Here is a 19200-nt window from a genome sequence, read left to right on the forward strand (position 1 = left end):
TCTTCCAGCAATTTGGTCCAGTGCAGTGAAATCATGCATAAAGCTGCCACACTGTATTATGGGAAACAGCAGCATGTAGGTGGAATTTTTTTTCTGTATTTAATGAAACGTATTTTCATAGAATCATAGACTGGCCTGGGTTGGACCTTAGAGATCACCTAGTTCCAGCCCTCCTGCCACAGGCATGAGCACTTTCACTACACCAAGCTACTTAGAGTTCCATCCAATCTGGCCTTTAACATTTCCAGTGGTGGGGCATCTACATCTTTTCTGGGCAACCTGTTCCAGTGTGCCATCACCCTCACAGTAGAGAATGTCTTCCTAACACCTAATTAAACCTACTCTCTTTCACTTTGAAGCCACTCCCCCCTTGTCCTGTCTCTACATGCTCTTGTAAATACTCTCTTTATATGAATCTGTGCTGCTTCTTTGAAGTATTTCCTCCCACTGTGCAATACAAAGTCTTGTATATAAAGAACATTTAAAAGTAATTGTTGCTTTATAGCAGCACTGCCAGAAATGCTGCTATAAAAGCAGCATACCTTAGAATTTCTGCTGCTTCCTACTTCCATGACTCCTGCTAACAACTAGTTAAAATATCCCATGGACTCTCCATTCTAATCCAGTATTTTTTAGATCCATCACATTCCTCACCTAACCCTAGCAAGCCACTTAGGCCATTTGTATCTGCTGAACATGGCACACCAGTGCAGCTCTGCACTATTTAGGTTCTAATACAGAAACTCTATCCAGTATAAATAAAAGAGCTTTGCAGTGTTCTCTGGTTTTGTAAGCAACAAGGAATTTTAAGTAAAACTAGTGTCTTTTTCAGGAACAAAAACAGCCCTGGAAAGGCAAGTAATGGTAAATACGACCCCCTCTTCCCATGCCTGATGTAGACACCTCCAGATGTTTGACTTCACCTTATAAAGGGGAAAATGCCTCTGCAGCTTTGGTGTTGGCTAGTACTCAACAGGTAAGAGATAACAGCAGGTAAGCAGATAAACTGAAAAACTGATATGCAGAGCTGTGAAATAATTTTGCCATTGCTCCATCTCTTGGTATTATACTGAACTCAAAACATTCAGTTTATTTTGAAATGATATTTGACCTCTAGAAATACAATCTTTAAAAATTTTCCATTATTGAGTAACTTTGATTTCTGCATATAATTTCTCAATTTATGGTTACTTCTTAATGAAGAAATTAAAAACAGATGCATAGTTTTAAAAAACTGCTGTTAACTATGCAATTCTTTAGTTCTTTAGCTACTAATTAAGAACTGAAATGCCACAGTAAGAGAGCTCTAACTTACCATTATGCTTTGTAAAAGTTGTTTTGTCATCTCTTTCAGAAAACATCATCTTTTATTTTGCACCCAGAACTTCATTACACAACCAATATTCAATTCCTTGTTTATTGTTTTTACTATTTGTATCATAATTTCTGCCAAGAACTTCACTCATTGCCCAGGCTGCACTGTGGCCATTATTCAAAGGCAAGCAGAACAAGAACACTGATCCGACCACAAAACCTTTCCAATCTGGATGTAAAAAAATGGACAGTGACGTCCAAGGAAACACAATGATGCTGACCAGCATGCCAGACAATCAAACCCCAGTCATTTGTGCTTTGTGAGGTACAGGCCTTTGTGAAGCTTTTTACAGAGTTCTCTGAAGAACAGGACGGCTGCTGTTGAAGATTTTTGTGATGACCTTTATGCAAGCATAGGGGAAGGCAAGGAAATAATTAATGCACTCAGCAGAAAAGTGATGTGAGCACTGTAATAGGCTGGAGTTGGCTTCTTACTGAGGAAGTCACTGACACAAAGCAGTTACAGGTACTGAAGGGCCCTCAGAAAAAATCAAGTAACTTGGGCTTCACTCAATAGAGGAGGGGCAGACAGAAAAGATAGAGAGTTTAACTAATTTTAATCAATATAAAATAACCTGTGTAAAAACAGTCAAAGCTATGCTGCAATTAACTTTTTTCAATATGCACAAGATAGCTACAGAGCCATCTGACAGTTCTTGGATGAAGGCCTGTGGAACTAACAACAGCATCAGATTCTCAACACACAAAGGGGATACAATTGAGCCAGTACACACCTCAAACCCCTCCAGTCAAGACCTAGGGCAACACAAATTGTGGTGGAACAGTACACACACACACACACACACACACACACAGAGACACAGTTTCCCACTTGAAAATAACAGGAGCACACACCACTCTGCATCACTCCAGCACAGATGGAAGCCACTGGTACAGGGCTCATCAGCTGTGTCAGAAACAGCCACTTACAAGCTTACTTATCAAGTTTCTATGCCAGGGGAGTACACAGCACACAATAAGGCAAACCACTGAAATTTCAAACAATTTATAAAGTACTGTTATTTAATTCCTGTTCTCTACAACCTCCATATTCTTTCAAAAATGTGTAAAAATAAGATGAGGAGATGAGATTTCTGAGAAGTTCACAATGGACAGTTCTGGAAACAAACTTCACCTGGATCTGTAAAGCAGTGCAAATACCAGCACAACAGTTGGATTTGAAACCAGTTTTCCTTAAAAAAAAAAAGCAAATACAGATACTGTAAGCTACAACAAAATAGCTGCAGTTCACATTGCATGACTGGCCTGATTTGCTATTTTCTTTCATGACTTGTAAAATACCAGTAGTAAGAAACAGCACAAAGGCTTTTTCTTAATAAATTTTCATATTAAGACCAGTTTGTCTGGATAAAAACACAGTTACAAGTACCACACTACTGCAGGTTCTGCATGATGCACAGTAGTGCTCGCAACATTTGCGTGGCAAGACCATTTTGGAACTGCTTGTGAAAGGTATGTCAAAAACAGAATCTTGGCATAAGTAAGAATGTATGTTACCAGTGAATTTATTATTGTGAAAATATATCTGTCCCACAATGTACACCACTGTAAATAATCAAATGCAATATTTATGCACATCAAAAATATATGGGGCGAATATATACTCAGTTCAGCATTAAATCAGCAACAGTAAATGAAAAAAATATTTGGCTATTTTTCTATGATTTCATTTCACTGGAAATTTTCTAATAAATCACTCCAAAGGGTAATATTTGTGGTTCAAAACCATCAGGACAACAGTAATTCTGTAAAATAGTATGGATCTGAGAGTGACAGCCCAATCCTCCTGCCACTAGATTCAGATGCATTTGGTTTGTGCCCGCTGCCTTAGAACATGAGTCCAGACGCCAAAGAATGAACTACCTCCATCACAGCCTGGACCACATTAGCTCATACCATGTCAGATCAGAGATGCAACATCAATAAAAAGAGATGACACTTTAAAAGCACCTGCCAGGTTCTCAAGTATTAATTATATACATACATGGTAAAGTACAGAATACTGGAGGAGAGTGTACTGAATAGCAAGTTAAATGTTCCATCCATTTTCTCATTACTGCAATGGATATTCACATTTTCCACATTGGTCCAGGAAAGATACTGCAATCTAAGCACATGATTTGATGCTACTTAAAGCTTTGAGATACTGTTATGTGTTTTCTTTATCTACATAACCCCCACCCCCAAATATTACTGCAAAAGAACTCTATCTACATATAGAATTAACACAGACTTGATTTGGTGGCTCTTGTTTGACTGTGTTCTTGCAAAGAAATCTGCTAACTTTTCCTTGCCTGTTTAATAGCATATGTATTTCCCTGCTCCTCATGCCATAAATGGTACTATTATTCCTGTAAAAATTCACAGTGACCAATTCTGAGAGAATTTTTTTTGGTTGGGTTTGGTTTTTTTAAAAGTAATTGTGCAATATAAAATTCATACTACAATTTTCAACTTTGGTAACTTACAGAAAAAAGATTTCACGCCGTTTAACTAAGGATCAGGTCAGGATGTTGCTTACACTACGCTCTTTGTGCTGTGCAAGCACATCAGTTAAGGTCATCCCTTTTCTTGAGATCCTGAAAAATTCTAATATTGATAAGAAATTGGCTACAATTTAAGTTGTGAACCTATTTAATTTTTCTTGGTACCTTTAAATACTTCCATCACCTAGCCTTAGTAAATTTTTACTTACCGTTTTAATTAATGGAATCCTGATCCCAAAGCAAACATCCACCTACCCCCTTCAACCAAATAGAAAAATCCAGCTGAGCCTCAACAAGTACATCTGAATTCTCAGAAGAGGAAATATTTTCTTGATTTAACAGCAACTGTACAATATTACAAACTCTGACACATGAAAAACAATCAGGCAATAGAAAAATGTACAACAGCTTTGGTGTTATACAAAATAATAAAAAAGACTGGACAGTAAGATACATAGTTCATTATGTTCTCAACACAGCAACTTCATTGCTGACTGTAAGACAGTTATTTACTTTTGATATTCTCTACGTGGCCTTTCCACTCATGAAAAATCATACTGTATTACTACAATGAGAACTGTTATGAACACCATAAAGTAAGCTCCAAATTTTATAAAAACATCTTGCCTCTTCGCACTATTGCTTTGTGGCACATTGTCAACAGAACAGCAGTCCAAAATAAAGTGACAACTAGATTTAATAAATTAATATACTTTTTAAAGATGTACAATGCACATTCTTTTTAATCCAAGGTTTTAGGGTGTCAGGACACTTCTATATACACATATACAGACCTCAGACAGCATTTACAACATCAGAAAATGCAGATAAGAAACAGAGCCTTAACTGCTATCTGGATGCTACCAACAGAAGCCAAAACACTGCTGAGAGTATTATTGGGAGAGATATCCAAAGATGAGAAGAGTCTATGAAAAAAGGACATGTAAAGGCAAAGGGAAGGTCAAGATGTTTAATATGACCATCTATTCTTGTGAAGACTGAGGTGGAGTTGTTGGTGTGCCTGGTTTACCAGACTTCCGTTCATAATTCACAAGTCGTTGTCCAACAAGGTACCTGGATCACAGTAAAAAACAGAAATTAACACAAATCCACTCTATCTCCTTTGCTGCCAAAGTAATGTTTTCATTTCCATAAAAAGTTCTTCTATAAATTGCAAGGGAAGAACTTTAGCTGGTCCTTAAGCTTTCTTAAAGGGAAAGAAAATATCCTGATGCTACTCCATGGAAAACTTAAGGGCTGCAAGATTCCTTCAGTGTGATATTGAAACAGAATTTAACTATCTCAGCAGCTTAACAGTTTTCATACCTTTCACATTATTCTTTTCTTCCTCTATATCATTGTTCCACACTTTTTGCCACCTAAATTCCTTTTCATGCTTCCTATCTGCATGCTAGTTGGGTGCATACAAGAGCCCTACACACCTATGAATTAGTCACTAAGATTAGTTGCTAATCTTCCTAATAACCCATAAAAAAGGTAATTAGGGTCACACCAAAAATAATGTAATAACACACAAAAAAAGGCTCAACTAAGCAAGATAAAAATAATAATTTTCCTATTATTTTCTGGTTATCAGTCTTCTGAGTAATAATTACTGAAAACATCAGAAAATCACACAAAATTTGGTAAGGATAAACCATCAAAACAACTGAACATTCTTTAACAGGTTAGTTGGACTAATAAGTAGAAAGAGTAAGAAAAACAGTTATGCAGAAAAGGTTGAAGAAATGGTTTTATAAGCAGTAGCTTGAGACATGATTTTTACTTCCAGGTATGTTGTAATTCATTACATTCATCTGTCATTCAAGAATACAGATGAGACTAACAGTCAGCTTCATTTGTGGGAAAACACATTCATGTTAGACATGGGGAAGTGTCTTCCTTTATAAAGACAGTCTATTCCTGTGTTTATCTTCCTGAACCACAGATAAAACATCTAACAAGAACAGTTTGTCTTAAAGAGGCATTTGTCTAGAAAACTTCTTAAAAACTCTTTTAGTCCTAAGTATCTACAACACCTGAATTTGACCTGAAGTATTCACATATATATATATATATATATATATATATATATATATATATATATATATATATATATAAAGGGGAAAAAATTTAAAAAACCCACTATGTACTCACTTGTCATTTTTAATATGTTCATAAAGGCGCTTGAACTGGCGGACTTGGAAGGACAGAATTCCCATCAAAACCACCACCATAAGCAGAAAAGGATAAATGCGTCGCTGAACGAGGTTCTGCATTTCAGCAGTAACTCCTACAAAACAAGACACAATCCTTAGACATTGTAATATTGCTGAACTAACTCATGTATTTCTGCTTGTCTACTTGGTCCATACTTTTTGTTAAACTGTAACTTCAGTAGAAGGGCTGTGAAATAAATGACACATCCATTTACTTCAAAGATCCAACGTGATAGCTTGATAGCTGCTGTTCTTTTTAATCTGAAGCACTACAAGTGGAAAGTTTTCCATTAACAGAGTCAAAATCCAAAGTAGAAAAATAAAAGAGCTTGTCAGTTCTTTTTGCCTATTAACTTCTGTTTATCTGCTTACTGACTTCTCCTTGTATCAGAAAAGTCAACGCAATAAAAGTCGGCATTCAAGTGAGACTGAAGAATAAAATAGGACTCTTTGAACATGTTGTCAACATCAAAACTAATTAGTACAAGACAGGTCTTGATGAAAAAGCTTATCTACCCTGAGTCTAATCAAATTATTTACCTCAATTGTGAGGAGATAGGAAAGTCTGAAAAAACCCTATATACTTAAAATTTACATTTTAATACTATTAAAACCTCAAAACAAACCCACGATTTTCATCTGTTCTAAGCTTTATTTAGAATCTGACAAGTCAGAAAAAGATGGCTCAGCTCAGTATAGCTCCTAGAGGGACTAAAAGCAAAGGCTGATTGTCCAAAGAAGAAATGAATTAATCATTCCTTTACCAAACTAGCTAGATACCTAAAATGCACAGAGAAGAAATCAGTGTCTGCCCCTCCTCTTGAGTAAGAGGAGGGGCAGACACTGATTTCTTCGCTGTGGTGACCAGTGACAGGACTCAAGGAGCAGCCTCAAGTTGTGTTAGGGAAGGGCTTGGATTGGGTATTAGAAAAAGGTTCTTCACCTAGAGAGTGGTTGGGCACTGGCACAGGCTCCTCAGGGAAGTGGTCACAGCACCAAGCTTGACAGAGTTCAAGAAGCATTTGGACAATATCCCTGGAACATGGTGTGATTCTTGGAAGTCTTTAAACATTTACATTTGTCAGCAGAAGAGGAGGTTTTTGTTTGGGTTTTGTGGGTTTTCTTTGGTTTGGTTTTTTTTTTAATGAACTAAAGCTTGAAGTTTTATTTCCACAAACATATTTACCCTGCTGTAAACCATGAGATGACAAATAGGTATTCTGAATGCATACATACCCAGTAAAGGTACAACACCAGAAGCTATGATGTACGGCACACACAGGGAAAGCAAGAGGACCGAGATTACGGGTGCTGCCAGCTTACGGATGATGAAGTGTAAGTCAATGTTACGGATCCCATTTGCATATACCTAAAATGGAACAAGTTAGAAGTAAAACAGATCAATTAAGAAAGCCTTGCTTTGCACTTACAGTAATAATTAGAAGGTTTTACACAATTCTTCTTATGAAAGGAAATGGATGTTCCCATGGCCACAGTTGAAGAAGAAAAAACTCTGCCAATTTTCATCATGAAGGTTCTAGGAAATCATTCAAACAATGCCTAAGAGACCAACTTAATCTGGAAAGTTGTGATTCAGTTGCAGGAGTGCAAGAGACCTTCTGAAAGATCATTTAATAGAGCTATGGACAATGGTTCTGTGGGTGACCTGGGATCACTTTGTGCTGTTAACTTACTAGGAGAGGAGCCTGTACAGGCTAATAGAATAAATAATTAAATTTTGTAATGGGCAGAAAATAGGATCCTATTTTGTACTTGTGGGGCAGACCAGAGCCTCTGTACATAGAGTCTGTGCTTGAAAAAAAGGCCTACACAATTCTTAAGCTTCTGCAGTTACTACCAGAAGCTAAGGTCAAAATGTAACCAGATCAGGCATGGGAAAAACCCAGTTTCGAATGACTACCAGCTACAGCTAAACAACGGCCTCTGTGGTACAGCCTGGAAGGCTCAGGAAAGTGTGTAAACAGCCCATGGAGAGCGTACAGAATGGAATAGGGAGCCGTGGTATGCATCAAACATACTCCCAGACTATATTTCTGCAGTGTGACAGCTGAAGTGATTTAATAATGGACTATGTGCTAGACTTACTCACAAGAGGCACCTTGTGTACAGAGGTTGGGACATGCACCACAGGCATCACATACAGCGCAGAGCTGAAAAATTACCTTCTGACAAACAACTGAGATACTTCATTGAGATGAAAACTATGGAATTTAACAGTTATAATCAAGAAAAAAAATACTTCTAACAAAACAGGTCATGTGACTCTGAACTGCTCAGAGAAACTGTTCTGTGTTGCTTAATAATGAAAGGTGAACAGAAATTGTGTCTTTCATCTCTGCTGATCTATGAATGGGGTAATCCCTACAGCTGCAGAGAAAGCAAAATTCTGTGTTCTTGACTTGTGGATGTAAATACTGTTTAATATTTGGACAAGTATTTGGACACACAGACTTCATCTGAAGAAATAATCATGTTTCTTTCTCACTTTATTATAAACCTGAGAAAAATACATATATGTATACAAAGCATTTTCTTGAATTCAGATTTCTTATTTTTTGTTTTACTGTTAAATGTACCTTAATGGATTAGGTACACACAATTTAAAAGTTTTTACAAGACTAGTTAAATTCTACTCAATTATTCCATTACTGAATGAGTAACACTGTTTTCTGACACACAATCAGAAACATAAAAAATGTATTATACAGATAATTCACATGAACAATTTTTCCCTACCTGTTCAATAACAGTTTTCAGCCACCACTGGGGACCCATCAGTGTTATGGCAGCAATTATTTTGGCATGCAGAACTCCAAGAGCCCAGTCCTAATTTTGTAAAAAATTATAGTGTTAGCATTAACATGTCTTTAAATAATGTCTGAAAATCAAAAGCTTTAAGAGCAATGTGTTAATATTACTTATAAGTGAAAATATAATTACTTTTCTATTTACATGGGACTTTGCTCCAAAGAGATGACATCTTCTGCAAATTCCTATGAAAAAGAGGATGCTCTCAAGATTAATTGACATCTGTATATTTAGCTCCCTGGGACCAGGAAAATCACTACTACTATTAAACCAAAGGCAAATATAAAATAAAAACATTAGATTTCAAGCAATTGACTAACAGTCTGGTACAACTAATTTACATAAAAGGAAGTTAATTTCCTTTCTTTATAAAAGAATAGGAAAAAAGATGCAAAATGTTCACACGCATCAAGAAACAAGTTCTTTTCCCTCTTTTGAAGTTTAATTATTCCCAAAACCCTACCTGATGGAAGAAAAGCTTAAAGCAAGGCAATGCTCTTAACAAAAAAAGTCATATTATTCAGAGGAAAATTTATGTTTTAATATAAACTGCAATTATTATGACATGGAATCAGAACACTGTAACTACTGGCTTCTATTAAACATTTCATATCATAAGTCCATCCTTTCTGGATTACAGATATTTGTAAGGGATTTTCAATAAAACCTATCAAAAATAGAATGCAAAACATAGGCTGATAAAGTGGAATAAACAGCTAAGAACTGGTAAGACTTGGGACATCATAGACTAAATTAACTTTCTTAACCTGCTGGGGAAATACATTTTCTTTAACTGATTATTTAAAAAGACAACTTTTGTTAATGTCCATTCTAAAGGATTTTAAAAATTGTTACAAAAAAAGCACCAGTGTTGAAGTTGATTCATGTTTATTTAAGGATGTAACCTCTGCCTAACTCTTTTGGGAAAAATGGAAATTAGTCTCAATTTTGATAGTTCCTTGTTCATTTAGAACAAGTCTCAAATCCCGCTTATCCTATATTTTGAAGAAGTTCTGCTACATGAAATAAAACTTTTCAGTATACTTCTTTTAAAACTTTTAAAGAACTAATGTGCAATAGTAAAGAATTTTTATAATCTCTAGCATTACAAACTCTTTCCAAAATTGTTTGGAAACCATGATCATCTACCACTGTAAATGTATTACGTCCTGATTTTCTGGTCATCTACTCAGCTCAAAAATATACTTGGATTTTAAAATATGGAAAAATTAAATTAGTAGCCAAATTCTTCTTCGTCTTACAGCTTTCCAACATTTGGATATTGAAAGTAAATGAAAGCTTAGGGCAGCTTAAAAAGTCACTGTCCCTGTTTTTCTTGTTATTTAGTAATGGCATTATAGATGCTCTGAGTTAAGGTCCCCTCAGATGGGTTTGAGTTATGACTTCTTTCATAATTTGGCCTATGTGATGGAAGCATTTGTCATTCAATCCGCTGTATCTTCATTTCATCTCCCAACTTGCAGGACAGAAATTTGCATTCAGCCTGTGGGACGTGACTGAACAGTAATAAAGCACAACTACCTCAAAATTTTGTATTAATGATTTGACAACTCAGGCCAAAATCAGCATCACCCTAAATAATTTAAAAATTACATTCATAATGTGCCTCATCACTTGATTAAAAAAAATTTTTTTTAGAACCTCTTGCTGCATAACTGTATGCAGAAAGCTTTCCAGCAGGATTAGAGTACGTATATCTGTGCATACATACATATAGATATACTAACTTCTTACATAACTTTACATTTATGCTACTGGAAAAACAGCTGATCACTGAAATGCAACCTTTGATGTTATCTCACAACAGTTCATCTTTTCATAGTTTAAATTCCTCAGCATATCCTTTTGGTTCAAATAATTCTCACATCCAGACTGGCTGCATTTTCTCTGCCACATACAAACATATTTGTGGAAAATGCTCTGAAGCACTGAATCCACATGAAGCAAGGCAGCCCATACTCTTTACATCAACAGCAGCAAGAGTGGCAGCAACTGACCTGCCAAGGATAGAAGAGAGGTGTTTGATCCAAAGGAACTCTCAAAGGTGCGACGATGACCAGTTCAAACAAAAGACCAAGCAAAAGTGGAACCACACCAGCGAGCAGTATAGCCACTATCAATGTCTTCATTATCTAAAAAAACCAAGACATTTAATTAATATATTTACCAGAGGATTCTTTGTTTAAATTCAAAAATGTAATTAGAACTACATAAACACACAGCCCTGGTCAATAAACCCCAAAACTACACAGACCTCTATTTCACACATATACACCCCTAGAAACAATTTTTACTACGTACATAGTTTTTCAATGCAAGTTTTCAAGACTGGGTCCTATTTTATAGGAATAGGAATTCTAGAAAAAATCGTGACTATGCCTACTAGTATTCGTATAGTTCTAAACCATAGAAATCACATGGACTGTTATCAATAGGGAATACTATCCAATGGCACCTCAATATATTGCATACGCTCACTCATACGTTGGGAAATTGAAAAAATTTTTCTAAAACTGCCAATTTTTTTGAGGAACAAAACAAACCTTTAAAATTCAGTCATTATAAAATATTTTACTTAAATGGATGACTCAGAACACCGTATTTGAATCTTTATTTATTCTAAAATTCTCTTAATTTAACTGCATCATACAAAGTAGCCTGACTTAATTAACATGACAAGAAGAAGCGGCAAAGAACAAGTAGAAATTATGCTTCAGCTGAATTTTCTTGAAGAAGCTAAGATCTTAAAGAAGCTAAAATCAAAACAATGGATGATGTATTTGGGAAACATGGTACTACATGAAGAACATGTACAGCGTAACAATTCAATAAGCACTTTAAAATGTCCATAACAAGATAGCATAAATGTATCTATGTTTAAAGCAAAAAGCAAGAAATCTACTACAGAAATCCTCAAAATCAAAACCAAGATAATAAGTTGGGGTATGAATTTGTTTCCATGCTGAGAATCTCAACTCCTCATAGTTAATATTTTTCAGGAAAATATCTTTTATTTGAACAACGCAAGTTCAACAGTTAATAAAGATCTTCCTGAAAATATGCATCAAGTTACTTTGTAGAGATATGGTCATCATCATCTATCAGCTTTTTTAGGTTTTCCCATTTGATAATTTCCTGTAACCAAACAAGTAAATAGTCAAGCTTCCAGGTTTATGTGAAAATGTGAATGTTTTTGAGAACACATAACACATGTCATAATAATGCAATATAATCACTTTTAAAGGAAAACAGAAAAATATACACATATACATATATTTAAACATATATACAAACAAGCATATTTACACTGATTGCCTTCCAAAAACAGTTAGCCTAGGCAATGGGAATGTAAGCTGCAAAAGTTTCAAAATGGTCTGAAAAGCAAAATGTATGCATGACAGAGTAAAGCCTGCAAGCGAAAAATGAAACAAGTCCCATTAGCTAATTTTTTGGTAGTTCAGTAGAACCTTTCTCAAGACTCACCATGAGAGACCATTCTTTGACCTTCTGGAAAATGACTCTACGACCCTGGGGCATCCAGGCAACCAGCACTGTCACAGCTCGGATAGTCAGCCAACAGACATAAAGACCACAGGCAGCTGTGTACAGCTCATGGATTTTGGCAGTCCCCGTCCAAAATGACATTAACCACCGGCCAGCGAACACTGAAAACACAAGCACTGTTACATACAGTAATGCTTCTGGATGCATTAGGGAAGGATGCTTATTTAAAAAGTACTTAACAAATTTATCCAAAATATTCCTACATAAATATTATTAATTAAAACAGTTATTTTGGTACTATACCCATAATGCATAAAGGTGTGAAGCACTATGCAAACAGCTTCAAAAATGATGCCAAATAAACACATAGAAATCCTTTTCCACCTAAATTTTTCTTAGGACAGCAATGTGACCTGAGCTACAGCAAAACAAAGCACTGTTCAGAGCCTAAACACTGATCTTCAGAACTGCAATAGCAATCATGCATTAGTGCGTGAGCTTGAACTTAAATTATATGAGCTATCTTTGGGTTGTTTCACTGCCTCATGTAATTTTTTAAGACTTACTGATGGGGCTTCTGAAGTTCTCTGACAAAAATGGGAGACTGATTTGCTACAGTTCATTTTTTAACAGTGCTTTCATTTCCCTAGTATTACAGTGGAATTATTTTATGTTCTACTACTAAAACAATCACAGAATTTATAACTTTGATCTCAACACATTATTGACTTTAGGATCATTAACAGAAAGAAGGTATAAATTACATGGTATTACAGCAGACAGGTTATGAAATTCTTCATTAAAAGAAGAAGGCATAAATTACATGGTATTACAGCAGACATGTTATGAAATTTATGCTGGTTGACACGGCTTCATTTACTCCAAATTATTTTAAAAAATACCAATTGCTTTTGAAGTACTTATTCAGACATTTTAAAGTGATATACATGCCACTTCACAAAATCTCCTAGTGACGTGTCAAGATCACAGAATCCGAGTACCTCAAGCTGGAAGAAACCCCTAAGGATCACAGAGTCCAACTCCCTGCTCCTCGCAGTACTGAACAATGATACCTTCAGAATATTTAATTAAAGAAAATACTGTAGAAGACCTGGAAACAATCTACGTATTTTCCTTCTCGAAACAGTAAAACAGGTGCAAGAGTTTCAATTATTTTCCAGTCAATACTACTGAGACTGAAGCACCTGAAGCCCTGTCCTCAGAGGAAAATTATTCTACAACAAAAAGGGAATGGCAATCTCTGCCATTTAGATTTTTAGATTACAATTTGATGACAAATCATTAAATATGAGACTAGTTTCCATATTTTTGCTTTTTGACTTCAAACAATGGTTTCAAAACATCTGCCATGGTTGGGCATGGCAGCATACCGAGTTGTTTTTAATGACAGTTTACCGTAATAGACTCACCTGGTAAGGTAAGGCAGATAAGACTAGCAATCAGTAATGTTATGCACATGAAAACAATCAAAAGAAATATCTGAAAAAGGGAAAAAAAAAGAAAGGAGGGGAAATTTGTAAGAAAGTTATTTAACCAAACCTCAAGAAATCCCAGTACAAAAAAATACATCATCCTAGACAGGCAGCTAAACTAGGATGTTCAAATACTAACTGATGTTTCACTGTATAAATAAATCAGCAAAAAGAAACCTAACCACAGCATGTCCACAACACCTGCAGTGTTGTGTATTTCTAAGACTTTCCATTAACTGTTCCAAGAGTAAAAATTAACATTTGAATCCAGAATGACTTAAGTTCTTTGCTTTGTCACATAAAAAAGACCATCTTTTATGCTGCTCAGTGCAGAAACTGACTCCCATTTAATCCTGAAAGATTTCTAGCTCTCTATGCCATATGAGCAAGACAGTGGTTTTAAAAGGAAAATGTTGCTGACAAAGATCTTCCAGATGTGCTCAGGTTTCTGTGACCAGAAGCTGACAGTGAAGCTGATTACTCCTCAGCCAGGTTTTCATCTTACCAGAGAATTACCATGTACTTGACTTTTTAAAATATTTCTCAAGCACCAGGCAGTATGAAGTTCTGCTTTACTAACCATCAAAGCCACACAACAAGCAAGCTTGCTATGGGAAAGCTAACACCTTATCCCAACAGACTGCTGAGAGAAAGTTCAATCGGGAACACACGCTTTCCTTGACGAGACATTTGGATATAAAGGAAGGAACCTTCAGATGCAATACCACAGTGACCTAATGTTAGCCATTACTTCCATTCTTCAGCTATACCTGAAACCACAGTAAGTGAGCTGGGGTGAAGTTAATATTTAACTCAAGAGTTCTACTAAAACCAAAACAGCTATCTAGTTCAAGCTGTGTATTATTCTAGAAATTGACGTATTTGCCAATAAAATTTCCTTTCTAATTTTAAGGATTTAGAACTTTCAAGTATTATACAATCCCTTTCTACGTTTAATACATATGCAGAAGCAACAGAAGTTCTCTGTTTATTTTCTTAATGAAGCAAAATAGTTCTAAATACACTTCAGCCATAGGACCAAAGTATGCCCCCTTGAAAGCCATGACTTGTTAGAGGCACACCTGAATTACCTGTTTGAGAAGAGCTTATTATCTTTCTCTCCATTACTTAGTGTAAAGAAAGTAAGATGTCAATTGACACACAATACTCAACATATATGGGATCTATAAATCAAATTGTAATTGCAGGTCTTACATTAAAGGCTGAAAAAAGCCTTATATGAGCATAACTGCAACTCTACGTTTTTGAAAGCTGCAAACCACATAAAACAGGACCCACCATGTGACTTTTGTCAACGTGGGCCAAATCCTTCTTAGAAAAAAATTTCTCAAATGCCTTTTTCTTTTCTCTTGATGTATTAGGTATACATACCCTGAGTGGGAATTTTAAAGGCCTACGATAAGGCTGGAAACCCACAGGTCCTCCCTGTTGAAGTATGGCTTGATGGGCCGCATGGAGACCTTCTCCCACAACTGGAATGGCATTATTATTGCGAGCATGCTGGTTGTTAGGTTGCTGATTTGCATTGTTTTCGTTCTCTTCCTGATCACCAAGTAGGTAAGAATGAAGATCCCTGTTAACAATCAAAATTTCATTTTTTTTTCTGTTTGGTATGAATGAGAAACTTAGAGAAATATAGGCCTACTTAGAATCCATACAGGTTGTACAAAATTAATACAGGAGTACTGGCAGAATTTTGATTAAGTAAAATAAGCCTTTTTTGGTAACATACTCAAAGTCATCATAAACACAATTTAGAAGGAAAGTGCTGGTGTGGATGCAGTTAGAATACAATCACAAGGAAAGATCACTTATCTGTTTGACTGGTTTAAAAACACCACCTGGTATTAAAGTTGTTGTGCACATGAAAGGAAAATTACATAGATATTTCAGTGCACGTAAGCACACAGCTCTACTGACAACTTTTATGTTACTGTCACTAAGCTCTATAGGAAACAAGGGCCTTCAAACCTAAACCATACAAGGACAGTGCTGCATTGCTATGGACGTGCTGTCAGAAGTACAAGGAGGCAGAGTTTTTTAAGGAGATTCTAAGTTACTCAAAACCTGTTCACAACTTTTTAAGAATATCAATCCTAGGAAAAAAAATCAATCTACTTTAAAATTATTCTGTTGATGTTTTCCACATACACAATTAGCAAAATTTGAGTCTGATTAAAAACGAACATTTAGAACTTAATTTTCCTCAGCTTTAGCAGAGTAAGATTTGTGTAGATATTCTATTAGCAATGAAATTTATCCAACAGTTTGCTTTTTAGGAACAACTGAGCAAAAGTTTTTCATCTGTGCTAAACTAAAATTGCTGAAGAGGTAATTTGCAATTGTCCTAAAGAGCTGCAACAGTGGAGTAAGAAAAGCCATTTCTATCATCATCTCTAAAACTCTCTTGTTTGCTATACTTAAACACAATCAAAACTTGGAAAATAATTAAAAACTTCTTCAAAATGCAAACTAAGAGAAGATGGGGTGAGCAGAGTTTCCTTATGAGAAACTAAAATATTTTGGATTACAGTAAAGAAAAAAATCTTTCATTCGTTCACTCACTTTCTCAGACAACTTGGCAATTTACTTTATTTGACAAAGAAATGGTTTTATCCTTCTCTTAAGTCTGAACTTGTAACTTTAAAACCCCTAATTAAAGTTGCTTACTTCTTCAGCTCAACGTACTAAATTATTTTTCTTTTCTTTTCCTTCTTATTGTAAGAAATCTAAGAAGTGCTCATGCATTTTATTTAGATGATTCATGGAAACACACTGCTGACATTTATCTCCTTATTTTCATACAATAGGGAGTGAAGAAGATGTCAGTCATACTTTTACAGCATTTGCTTAGTGAAAGAAATCTGTAATGGTGTACCAAAAGAATTACTTGTCAAAGGCTAGTCCAGAAGTACATACATCTACTGCTTAGAAGAAAGCAATCACTATAGAAGTTTTTCATAATGTATTTATCTGTAGAAGAGCTATTAAACCTGCTTGTTGGGATAACCTTCAGGAAAGCTGCCTTCATGTTTAAAGGCCAAACTGGGCACAGTGGTTGTAGCTGATTTTGGATTTCTGTACTTACAGCAAGTATCCAGCAGTAACAGTCCATGCTCGTACAAGACCTTTCAACCACTGTCTTGTATGTCCTTGCTCTAGCAAAGCTGGAAGCACCACCTGAAGCAAAAGCAGCTCTAGGGAAAGTTCACTTACTGGAGCGTCACTGGAAACAATGGGAAGAGCATGAAATCAAATATAAGAAACATTCTTATAGAAATCTTTTACACTGAATCCTATGAATGCCACCACAATACAAAAATACATCGGATGCCAAAAAGGAAAATTCCTAGTTTTTTGCTAAAGTTTTTCCGTATATATTACCCTGAGCAGAGAGGTTAGCCACTTTGGCATATAATAAATTTAGGAAAAAAATTTGAGAAATATTATATCTAAGAATACAGTATGCATCTCTATTTGCATCTATCATTACTGTTTGAATTATTATTCAGAAATAGGAAAAAACTGCTATCATTAAAAAAATGCAGTTACAGATATTCTTTTCCTCCTGAAGCAATGACAATCAGGAACGAGTGTGTTAAAAAAGCAAACTATCAGAAAGTTGAAATGTTTTGAGGGCACAAAGCCCCAAACAATTATCTTTAGGAAGGAATACAAAATGCTTTTTTTTAAAGTAGCTTTTAATTTGTCACATTGTATGATGTAGCCACGTCCTTTACCCTTTACTTCTCTTAGAACAATGAAGATTAGATTAATTGAAGACAAAATAACATAACAAAAAGTGTCACTTTAATGCTCAGGGAGTGCAAATACACTTTTTCCAGTTATAGAAACACTGAAAAAACCCCATCTTTTTAAAAATAAATGCTCACCTGTAGAGCATAACATTATATGGAAGAAAGTTAGGCAGGAGATACTTAATAATGCGTATAGGAAGCCAGAGCATGAGTAGTACAATTGATCCAAAGACAATCTGTAATTATAAAGTAAACAAGTTAGTCCAAACAGTAGAAACTACCAAACCTAGTTTCCCACCCATCTCTGACATGTTCCCTGGGTGTGGTGGGCTAGCCCAGGCTAACAGCTGAATACCTTCCCACCTGCTTGCTTATTCCCCTCTCCAGCTGAAGGGAAAGGCAAAACAGAAGGCAGGCGAAATTGAGATAATGGCAATTTAATAGAGAAAGCACCAAGTAAGCAATCAAAACAGTAAGAATTCACTCTCTACTTCCCATCAGCAGACAGACAATCAGCAATTTCCTGGGAAGTCAGGAAGGCAAACACCATAACCATGAACATCCCCTCCCAAACTCCTTTCTCACAGCTTTTACTGCTGTGAGAAAGCATGATGTCATATCCCTTTGGTCAGTTTGGGTCAGCTGTTTCAGGAATACCCTCCTTCCAGCCTGCAGCTTATTCACTGGAGGTGAGGGAGCAGGGCAGAGCAGCAAAGAAAATGCCTGGATGCTGTGCAAGCACTGTACAGCCATAGCCAACAGGCCTGTGTTAGCAACACTGTTTCAGCTGCCCATTTAAAGTGCAGAAGGATATTTGATGACACTATGAAGAAAATAATTCCATCCCAGGCAGACCAGTACACTACGATGCCCTGGCCAAATAGGACTGCAGCTGAATAAGCACCAGAATAACCCTGCTGACAGCTAGCGCAATGTCAGAGAGTTCTTTCTTCCCCCTTCCCCAACACCAGGATTGCTTATTTTGTATTCCTCTCTTTTCTAAGTGGCTGACTTCTTAAGCAACTTGCTGAAGCGTCAAAAGTCCTTTCAGTTCCCATTTCTTCACATTTCAAATCGACTGAAAGACCAAAATTCAGTAGGGGACATCAAGTGCCTGAAGACAATGCACTGTTATGATTCCTGTTTCCTTAAGGAACCCGATGAAAAATTAAGTACATTTTAAACACATTCTTCCATTTCATATAAATGAAATAGAGACTAAGGATGTAAAAAAAAAAAAAATTGTGTTTAACTATGTCAAAAAAAAAAATGAATCCCATTCTTCCTGAAAAATAATAGTTTGTGTCATATACAAGGCATTTCTTTAAAATACAGAAGATAAACAGAGCTTGAAAGGTGTGATTTATTCTTTGAAATGATTACTATACTGGATCCCATATTCTAGCATGAGGCTAGTGAAAATTCTGAAGTAATTAGTTGAGCAATTCAAAAGATGAAATTAAAGTAACTGCCT

At 35.8% G+C, this 19200-nt stretch overlaps 1 protein-coding gene across 2 annotated transcripts in view; it reads right to left on the reverse strand.

The window, feature by feature from the left end:
• Positions 1-4560: 4560 nt before the first annotated feature.
• MARCHF6 (membrane associated ring-CH-type finger 6) overlaps positions 4561-19200 on the reverse strand; it is a 42287-nt gene continuing 27647 nt past the window's right edge. For both annotated transcript variants that reach the window (XM_059854730.1, XM_059854740.1), the window contains exons 17-26: positions 17862-17962; positions 17057-17194; positions 15340-15541; positions 13885-13954; positions 12434-12615; positions 10948-11082; positions 8858-8947; positions 7337-7469; positions 6039-6174; positions 4561-4955 (exon numbers count right to left, since the gene is read on the reverse strand). In XM_059854730.1, coding sequence (XP_059710713.1) covers positions 4865-4955; positions 6039-6174; positions 7337-7469; positions 8858-8947; positions 10948-11082; positions 12434-12615; positions 13885-13954; positions 15340-15541; positions 17057-17194; positions 17862-17962 — 1278 coding nt within the window. In that variant the 3' untranslated portion in view covers positions 4561-4864. The remainder of the gene's footprint in view (positions 4956-6038; positions 6175-7336; positions 7470-8857; positions 8948-10947; positions 11083-12433; positions 12616-13884; positions 13955-15339; positions 15542-17056; positions 17195-17861; positions 17963-19200) is intronic.

This window comes from Haemorhous mexicanus, chromosome 1, assembly GCF_027477595.1.
Source record: "Haemorhous mexicanus isolate bHaeMex1 chromosome 1, bHaeMex1.pri, whole genome shotgun sequence".
NCBI lineage: Eukaryota > Metazoa > Chordata > Aves > Passeriformes > Fringillidae > Haemorhous > Haemorhous mexicanus.